At 54.0% G+C, this 9793-nt stretch overlaps 1 protein-coding gene across 12 annotated transcripts in view; it reads right to left on the bottom strand.

The window, feature by feature from the left end:
* Nucleotides 1-150: 150 nt before the first annotated feature.
* Nucleotides 151-9793, bottom strand: part of ATP6V1C2 (ATPase H+ transporting V1 subunit C2) — an 83216-nt gene continuing 73573 nt past the window's right edge. For 11 of the 12 annotated variants that reach the window (XM_043917077.1, XM_043917082.1, XM_043917074.1 and 8 more), the window contains 6 exons: nucleotides 9311-9403; nucleotides 9101-9194; nucleotides 6503-6640; nucleotides 5572-5669; nucleotides 691-823; nucleotides 151-430 (listed from right to left, as the gene is read on the bottom strand). In XM_043917077.1, coding sequence (XP_043773012.1) covers nucleotides 341-430; nucleotides 691-823; nucleotides 5572-5669; nucleotides 6503-6640; nucleotides 9101-9194; nucleotides 9311-9403 — 646 coding nt within the window. In that variant the 3' untranslated portion in view covers nucleotides 151-340. The remainder of the gene's footprint in view (nucleotides 431-690; nucleotides 824-5571; nucleotides 5670-6502; nucleotides 6641-9100; nucleotides 9195-9310; nucleotides 9404-9793) is intronic. The other variant, XM_043917072.1, reaches the window with a different exon arrangement.

The following is a 9793-nucleotide window of genomic DNA, read 5'->3' as shown; positions in this document are numbered from 1 at the left end:
TTTGATATGTTATTATTAAACCTTCACAGCGTGTCCCGTTAAGACATGAAATAGAGCAGCAGGTTACCAATTGATAGGAAGTCCCCATTCAGGTAAGACCTTCAGAAAACTCAACTTTTGAATTACCTTAGAATATAAGGGAAGAGACAATTCAAAGGACTGAGAACATTTCTTTATTGTAACTTACAAAAAATAAATACAACTGTCACTAATCTTCGTGAGCAATTTCTCTAAAAATCTAAATTCTGTAGGATACTTAAAATTGTTCTCTGGCTAAAGGAAGGAAGCATCTGTAGTAGTTCGCACGAATACTCAAGTTTAGCGGCACCAGCTCATCTTTCTAATCGAGAAGACTAAGGTCGATGTGGAAGTAGACGTAAGGAAAGTAGTCTTGGGTGCTGAGTTGGAGTCCAGGGATCTCCACGGATGCCTGCAAAAGATGTCACATTAGTGCATAAGCTCGTCTCGTTTTATGTTTCTGTGTGAGGAAAGCTCTCTAGGCATTGGCCACAATTTCTGCCTGCCACAGTCCACCCCTAACTCACAAGCACACAATCTCTTGTTAACCTTTCACATTTGTGAAGTGTAGATTTTTCTAATAGTGCGGCAGGTACTGTTTGGGGGGAGTAGCTCCATGTGGAGAGGCTGACCTTACTGTAAAAGGCAGCTTTCTCTGGATGATATACCTACATCCAATATACTTGCAGCTGCAACTTCATCCAGATGCCTGAAGACGGAGTTCAGAACCTCTCGTAAACGTTTGGTGCATGACTTCTTATGAGGCTGGAGGAGAACCGCCTGGAAGTTCACTGGCAGTCCATACCTGTTGAGGCAGACCAAGTGTGTAACGGAGTTACTGCCAGTATGGGTAAAATGAACCCGACAGTAAATTCTAGTGAGGGTGAAAAATCAGCCAACACAGCTTAGGAGAAGAAAACTCAGTTGAGCAGAATGTCAAGGGTCAGGAGTGAGGCTAATTATTAGATCTTTCTGCACAGAAAAATCTGTATAACATGCTCAACAGCTTCTGATGGTGACCATTTTTGACTAAAGAGCCAAGGGGTCCTTTGGGTATGTGTGACTGTCAGGTGGTAAGAGTTTAAGTTGAAAGGAGGCCATCCAACTTAAATATTGTAACTCCAAAGCCTGTGTCTAAATGCAGCTTAGCGGCTTTACTTTTCACTGAAAGACCAGCACACGCAGACTGGTTTATCAAGATTGTTCATTCCTTTTGCTGAGTTTTGGGTGGACAAAGGATTTTAAATGGACTTTGGATGCCAGAGTACATGTAAAAACCACTTGCTGGCAGCTTTTCCTATTGTGTTAATCTCAACAAAGTATTTACATTGGAAATTCCTTGGTGGTCCAGTGGATAAGAATCCGCCTGTCAGTGGAGGGTACATGGATTCCATCCCTGGTCCAGGAACATCCCACGTGCCACAGAGCAGCCAAGGGGCTGTGTGTCACAACTGCAGAAGCCCGTGGTCTAGAGCCCGTGCTCTGCAACTAGAGAGTAGCCCCTGCTCTCCACCATTACAGGAAGCCTGCACACAGCAACAAAGACCCAGTGCAACCAAAAATAAAATGTCTACACCAAGTACTATATAATTATGCATGCATTTTGTAATGGGTCAGTGTTTTAAAATATATATATATATATACTACCAGTGAGCAAATGCTTGGATATTCAGTATTTAATCACCCATGCTTCATTCCCGAGTCAGGCATGTGAAAGCTAGCCTTGAGATGCCCTTTTACTGCCTAACCTGTTAGTATTAACTTCATTTTTATTTCAGTCAAGGCCCGTAAATTAGCCCCTGACTTTCCTGGTCCTCATTTCTGGCTGTTAATGGTGCAAAGCGTTCACTCAAGTCCTGAGGTCTCCTAGTGGGTCTACAGAAAAGTAAAATGAAAGGGCCATTTGTAATTGCCTCACTGTAACCAAGCAGAAGACCTACCTGGCCCCGTGGCCTTAGGACACTGAGCGAGTGGGGACCCACTGGAGCTGAGAGGTGAGGAGGGCCACAGGGGCTGCTGATGCTGGCAGGGAATGTCAGGAGCCCCTGAGCTAGATGGTGGGTGAGAGGATGGCCCAGCAGACACCTTCATTCCTTCTTTGCTCACGTCTCATCTCATCAAAGTTCCGGGTACCCAGAGGACAATGAGCAGAAGGTCATAGTGCTTCCTGGAGAGCCCCTGTTGCTTGAATGAGCAGTGGCTCTCACCCTGCCTTCCCTCCTGAACGTCCCACCCGATTCCCAGTGCCCTCGATGGAGACCCCATTGCATACCCACGACCTCACCAGCACAGATGTCCCTGCCCACCGCAAGGAAGTCCAAGCACCAGACTTTACAGTTCTCAAAGGGCGACAGTCACTGATCCAGAGTCCAAGGCACACGTGTGTCTGGAGACAGCATTCCAGCTCACAGACACAGTAGCCAGACCATCACTCTGCCACCCTCCGACCGGTCACCCCACCACATTCATCGCCAGGTTGCTCTGGGAGGCTGCTTACCGTTCCCCTGAACCAAGAGGTCATCTGCTGAGCTCTGCTCCCCTGACCAGCCCATGAGCTCCTTGTTCACCATGCTACCCCTGCGTCTGGTGAATAACAGACACCCCTAGCTAGACACTGGCCACAGGAATGCTCCTTGCATCTCACCCAGCCTCCACGCTCTGGGCCCCTTTCTCATCCCACTCTCCTTTTGATTTCAGGGCTTCCACCTTCTTTCCAGACCCTTCCAGTCCTCTCCCTGCTAGCTGTCCCTCCTGGTCAGTTCGAACACCTCCTTCATTCTGCTTCCAGGAACAGGGGGTCAGCTCTCCCACTCCTTTCTCCTCCAGCCGCCCCCAGGCTGCCCACTTCTGGACCACTCAGTACAGGAGCCTCTGTCCCCTTGAGGCCCCCTAGTGGGGGCCCCCCAGTGGGGGCCCCCCACCTGCACCCTCTGTATTAAGAAGGTCGCAGTCACCACCCCTGCCTGCTCACGTGCCACCATCATGCCCTTTTAAAAAATTCCCCAGCTCTCATCCCACCTATGAGAGCATCCAGGGTCCTATGTCACCGGAGCATCCTTCAGTCACTAGTTGCTCACGTCCAGTGGTCCCATTCCAGAAACACGTCAAGCCTTAACCATCTGCTTCCTGACTCACCCATCTCTCCTTCCTCTGGCCTCTGACATCCCCATGGGCTTTCTCTGCCCCAACTCCTTAGAGGCTGGGCTCCCCTTTGGTGTACCCTCTAAATGACCCTCCATAGGTGAGCTCATCCAAACACATCAACAGTTATTGGTGATTCCCTAACATCCATTCTCCACCAAGTCCTCTCCCAGGATCCAGACTAATTAATTACCCAGCTACCTTGCTGGCTTCTCCAATCTCATCACAGTCCCACCACTCACCCAGGGCCCGTTTCCATTTTCATTGAGTGATTTAAGTGCCTGCCAATGAACCAGCACTTCCTCCACTGAGGGCTGGTCCACTTCTCTTTGATGAGATTTAGCCCACAAACATAGAGTGCCTACTCTCTGCCTGACTCCGGGGTTGGTGACAGGCAGAGAGGCAAGTCACCCCGGCCCTCCCCTCCAGCTCCCAGTGTAGGGAAAAAGGACAGAACCAACTCTGAGGAAAGACAGAGGAGCAAGGGCCAACTGAGGGCAAAGGCCAATGCGGGGTCAGAGGAACAAGGTAACAGGTGAACCGTAGCCATCCGCTCTAATCAAGTTGCTTTAACATCTGTTTTCTTAGCTTATGCTCTCTCTATATGATGGAATATGAAAAAATCATGAAAAAAGATTGAGTATCTCTATGCATAGTGATGAGACTATAGCAGATGAAAAAATCAAGTTGCAGAACATCAAGTATAAATGAACCAACTTGGGAAAGAAGAGTCTTAAAACCATTAACTGGGATAATCCATGGCTGGTGGAACTGACAGGAACTTACTTTCCACAGTACCTATTTCTGAACTTGAATTTTTTTTTAACAGCAGTGATGTGTTGCAACTATTCAGGAGAAATAAAAGTATACGTTTTTAAAATGCCATACATTGATAGTTTTGAATAGAATTGTTTTTGCATATACTCCATTTTATTGAGCTTAAACACGATATGCGGGACCTCTGTGGACCATCTGGACCTCGCTCTTGAGCAAAATGGGCCTCCAGTAAGGATGGCAGGCTTTGCTGTGCTGAGCCTGAGGGCCAATGATTTTCAAGGTGAGCAGGGACAGACTGGGGCCTGTTGATGGCTAGAACACTCTGGGTTATCTTGAGTCTGCCCTTCAGCCCCTTGTCACAATGCTTGCCAGGACAGAGGTCTGAGATGTCTGAGAGAAGACACGGAGCCACGTCAGACCTAGCTTGTGTTCGGACAAAACCACATTGGCAGCCACATGAAGGATGAGCTGGAGGCAGAGGACCAAGAAAGAGCCTTTGGCGACAGCTGGGAAGGAGACGGTGAAAGAGAGAGAGAGCGAGGGTCAAGGCAGGATGGAGGCTTGTCAGGGTGCCGTGATGTGGAGGGAGGGGGAAGGACGTAAGGATGAGGGGAGGTAGGCGTCCAAGGGGGCCTTGAAGTTTGGGGAGAAACCTGAGGCCATTGGCAGATACGAGGATCAGAAGGAAAGGACTGGGAGGGAAGATGAGCCAGAAGTCCAGGGGAAGCCTCTGGGGAAATGAATAGCAGGGGGCACCTAGGAAGCCCGAGCAAGGAAGAGAGAGCCGGGCACTCCACCAGGCAGGTGTGGGATGGGGTCCTGAGGATGCCTTCGGTGTAGGCAGGGAAGGGGCCCAGCAGGACCACCCCAGAGGGGCCAAGGGGCCACTGGACCTGCAGGCCAGAGCAGGCCGAGCTTTGGGAATGGGGGTGCAGTCAGCTACATGCAGTGCTGCCAAGACCCCGCCCCCCCCGCAATAGTTCAGGACACAGGAGATGTTCAAATGGGCTTCAATAAATATTTCCTGCTTGACTGCATTTTCGTAAACATTTTATAAAAATCATGCATATCTGCAAATTAAAAAAAAACAATCTCAAAAAGCCTGAAGGATGCTAGAAACACCAGCGAGTTAGCAGTGTTTCCTCTTGGTGTTAAAGTTACAGGTGATTCTTCTTCATTCTTTGTGCTAACCTGTAATTGCCAAGTTTTCCACAAAACAGTGAACCTATTTTGCATTTGTTAAAAAGGAGGTAAAGTAAGTTTTGTTGTTGTTGGTTCATTTGGGTTTCATATTTTGTGCTGCTTTTAGGACTAGGCCTCAAAAGTCAAGGATGGAGACAGTGCTGGTGTTTCTTGCAGGAGCCACTGGGCCCTGGAGGGCTGCACAGAGTGGGTGGGGGGAGCAAGACGCCAGCCTGGCAGGAAAGACACAGAGGACCAGACAGCAGGGGCCTCAGGACTGAGGGACGGTTTGTTCGAGTCAGGAATCCCTAAGCCTGTTGCCAAGAGCCAAGAATTGCAGAAGAAGAGGGTAGGAGGGCCAGGGCATGTCCCAGAGGCTGGCAGGTTCGGGGGGTCATGGTTGGAAGGAGGGTGGCAGAGGCCAGGTGGCCCCAGAGCATCACGTCCACACACCTGAGCACAGACTCCACAAACACTCTCAGCGCCTTGATGTGGATCCAGGCAATAAAGGCTTCGCTGAAGTTGACCTTGAGCCATCGCAGCAGCGGGCCCTGCAGAGGACAGGAGAGCGGTGACCCCTCCCAGCCACTCCACCCAACGCCCGGCCAGCAGAGGGACGTGGGTTTTGACAGAGCGAGCCCCGAGCCGAGAAGAAATGCCCAGCGGCCCGCAGAAGCAGCAGGTCGGTCGGACAAGGCCCAGGGCCAGGCCCGGGTGCGTGTTCTCCAGGGGACGCCTGGTGCCGGGGTGCCTCGGTGGGCCAGCCCAGCCGGCACACGCACGGGGCCACCGCCGACCAAGCTGCAGGGGGCTGGGTAGCCCCTGACCCAGGGCTCTCCGCAGGTGCTAGCAGGCTTCTCCATCTAACACTGTGCTGCCAAGGAGTCCCCCGGCTGCCAGGTCCTGGCATCATCCACCAGCACCGCTTCCAGGGGTCTCCTCACGGCCCCACTTCACGTGGCCTCAGCCCCTCAGCCACAGCAGCCATCACTAATGCTGGCGTGGCTGTCCTCCGCGGATGTCCGCAGAGGTCAGGGGTGGGTCCAGCCGGGGCACCCAGGGAAGACAACTGAGATGCCCGACCACCACCACCCCCCCGCCCCCAGCCAGGATGTGCCCCATCACCAGCTCCAGCCACCTCTAGCCAGAACCAAGGCACCCTGGCCAGCAAGCACCCATCACTGCTGGGGGAGGGAAGGGCAGCTCCCAAGAGGCCCTGCAGATCAGGAGGAAGCGTGATTCTGGGGGTCCTTGAATTTAAGACCTTGAAAGCCACAGTAGGTAACAAGAAAGGTGAGGATTTGTTTTCTCCCAAAGGTGCCTGCGCGGGCGGGCGAGGACATGCGAGCCAGGGAACCCCAGGGCTCCCGGGGGGGTTGCTTACCTCACCCTCGCCCTCACTCTCTCTCTCTCTGTCGCTCTGCCCCGCAGTGGGCCTATCGGGGTTCCCTAGCGGGGTTACCTTAACCTTGTGGTCCGGGAAGGTGGATGATCCCTTTTTAAGAGCAACACAGGAAGTTTGCTAAGGGCACAGAAATGATTTATTAATCTTTCAGCAAACAGGCATCACAAAACAGAAATCATTCTCACGGCTTGAAAAGCACGTGTTTGGCGACTCAGGAATGCCGGCCCACCGCCCGTGGACTTGCGTGCTGGTTGGACTGGAGGGAGAGATGATGCCCTTGGCCCCCTGGGGGTGGGATAGGATGGGGGGGGGTGGCAGAGGGCATTAGAGACCCAGGATTCTGTATTCCAGGGGCAGAGTCCACAGCCCCTCCCTCGGCCTGGCCAGGAGCTTTCCCACATTGGCATCGACCAGCTCCACGTGCCGGACTGTGTGGGCTCCGTCAGGGTGTCTCCCCCAAGGCCAGCCCACAATTGCCTCCTTGGCAATCGGAGTGCACTTAGGCATGTTGCAGGCAGAAAATGAGCCAAGCATCCTTTAACATCTTCCTGTGCAAACAGGGGCAAAGCCCAGGAAAATCCCGGGCTGTATTCTCAAAGGGGGCTGAAACCCGGGACCCAGCCTGGCCCCTCCAGTTAACAAGCTAATGACAGGGACGCAGGACGCTGGTCTCACCTCAAAGAAGGCTAAAGGCAGGAAGAGATTTTTAAGCTGGGGTAGAGCTGACCCCAGCTGACCCTGCTCGCGGGGGCTCCCCAAGAGCGTCACAAGGAACTAAATGTTTCAGTGTGGCTCCAGGGCTTCGGGGCTCCGGTTCCCCCTCCAGGGAGACTGGGCAGGGCTCCCCGGGGCAGCCAGGGGTGCCAAAGTCTACACCATGTGAAAAAGCGCCAGTGAGCAACCTGAGACGGAGGTGCAGGCGTCAGGTTTGGGTGTATCACTACGATCTCCAGGGGGGGTCTGTGCCAGCTTGGAGATGGGTGCCAAAGGCCTCAGACACCCGTGAAAGGTGCTACCATCAAGCCCCCTCCAGAGACGCCATGGGGGTCTGGGGCCAGGACTGAAGCAAGCGGGCAAAGGCCTCAGCTAGAGAGAGGGCTTGAACGTCCTTGGGTTATTTTGGTTTCGGGTGAGCTGGGGTAAAGGACAACACTCTTTGGACCTTAGCTCCTGCTGGTGATCATCCTTTCCGCCGGTGAGTGGGGTCTGAGACAAGGGGCTTAGGGCTCCAGCTCAGTCCTTAGCCTCAGGAAGGGGCGCCAAGCCCTGGAGCCTTGGCTGGAGCCCGTGTGCGTTCCCTTGTTGTATGTGTTCGTGCCTTTCTCCTCAAAGGGCGTCTGTGCTAAGTCGCTTCAGCCGTGTCCGACTCTGTGAGACCCTATGTATGGTAGCCCCCCAGGCTCCTCAGTCCACGGGATTCTCCAGGCAAGAATACCGGAGCAGGTAGCTATGCCCGCCTCCAGGGGAGAGGGGCTGAAATCCCCACAGGTACTTCTATGTCATCAGCTTCCATTTCCTCCTCAAAGAAGGATGGCTTGATCCGGTGGGCATCGGGGGGCCCCATTCTGGGGGGCTCTGAGCCTGGTTCTCACTTGGAGGCCGTGTGTCTGCTGTCCCTCCGCAAAGGTCACTGACCAGAGAGGTCAGGTGGGACAGGCAGAAGGCCCAGCCTGAGACCGCAGGAGGCCCTGGGTAAACACACGGCCCATGGGAAGCACTCACACGTCACCCAAACACATATGTAGCCTCGTGTTTACACACTGGACCTCCCCCTCCTCCCTCCTCTCGACACTAGGGGCCGAACTGGAAGCTTCTCTGAGAACCCTCCCTGGTGGGGCCAGTGGGGGAGGGGACCTGAAAACATCCCACGGGGCTCAGGCTCGCTCCGAGCTGGGGGTGGCCGTGTCCAGAATGCACCCATTTTACAGAGTCACGGCCGCACTGCTCACACGTCAACAATGAAAACCTGTTTTTCTCCCCCCTTGAGCTCAGCTGCCCTCACACAGGAGAAGGTTCTGAGTGGCAGCGGTCGGAAGTTTCTGGGAGAAGCACCCACTCTTTGCTAAAAGCCTGGGGGAGGTAAATACAGGTGCTTGTGACTGGTCACGTCCCTCCTGGAGGTCACGCAGGCCAGGGCTTCGGGTGACTGCTGGCTGCACTCTGCAAGCTGGTGGCCGCTCTTAGCACACGCACTGCTGCCTGAAGTGCCAACAGCCTCGCCCGCCCTCCGGGGGCTCTCAGAGCCTCACTTTCTCATCCCCAGGACGGAGCCCGGAGTCCCTTCCCGGGGGGCAGGGCCTGGCTCGGTGAGATCTCCTGCTGCAGGGCTCACGTGCCACCTCCGGGTTACCCTGCTTGTCACTGTCCCCCAGACCTGCTCCAGCAGGCCCTCAGGACACATCCCTGGGGGTGTGCACCGGGGGGAGGGGGATGAAGGGCACTGTGGGGTGGGGACTGGGCAGGGCCCTTCTGCTCCAGGCCTGTGCTGCAGGGGTTAGAGGTAGGGTGGCGTTGTGGTGGGGTGGGGACCACCCAGAACCTTCCTGAGGACCCTCCCGGCCAGTATCATATACTCACATATTGTTGCTTCTTATCCGACAGCAATCGGGTCATCTCTTCCCTTTCCCTTTTAATTTCTTTTTCATCATAGTAAAATTCTCGTACAGTGAACCTTAAAACAAGCAAACAAGTAGCTGTGGCTAAGAAGCTTCCAGTCGGGCCAGAAATCACCCCTTCCAAGGGCAGACGAACCAAACTCAGGGAAAACCCACCAAGGCTGGCCCTTACTTATTCTCTTTGGCTTTGGTTTTGAAATCATCGATCACTTTTCGAAACAGAGTCACGGTGAAGAGGCCGCCCTCCTTGTCCTCAGCGATCAACCTGTTGGAGAGAAGGTCTTGTTCACTGGATGCACCACCAGGCCCCTGAGCTGGCCCGGAAAGAGTCCATCGACCCCCTGGGGGCGGTAGGTGGCTGCCAGGGGGAGCCCGGTGGTCCAGGAGCAGCGGCCCTGGAAGGAGCGAGGGCATCGAACAAAGGACAACCCTTCCTGTGTCCTAACTCCAGGCAGAGTGTTGTCAGCAGCCTAACTCGAGCTCTTTTCACTCACCCTCCAGGCTAGAGCTGTAGGGGCCTGCGGCTGATCTGAACACAGGCCCTGGAGGAAAACGCTGGATTCTTGAGCAGATCTGGGTTGGTGGTCCGGACATGAACCGGCCAAGAGCCAGCTGATCATGGATCTCAATCACCTGGCATGCATAGCAAGTGCCC

The sequence above is a fragment of the Cervus elaphus genome, chromosome 11 (genome assembly GCF_910594005.1).
Source record: "Cervus elaphus chromosome 11, mCerEla1.1, whole genome shotgun sequence".
NCBI classification, from domain to species: Eukaryota; Metazoa; Chordata; class Mammalia; order Artiodactyla; family Cervidae; genus Cervus; species Cervus elaphus.
This window is presented reverse-complemented; position numbering and strand designations above follow the sequence as displayed.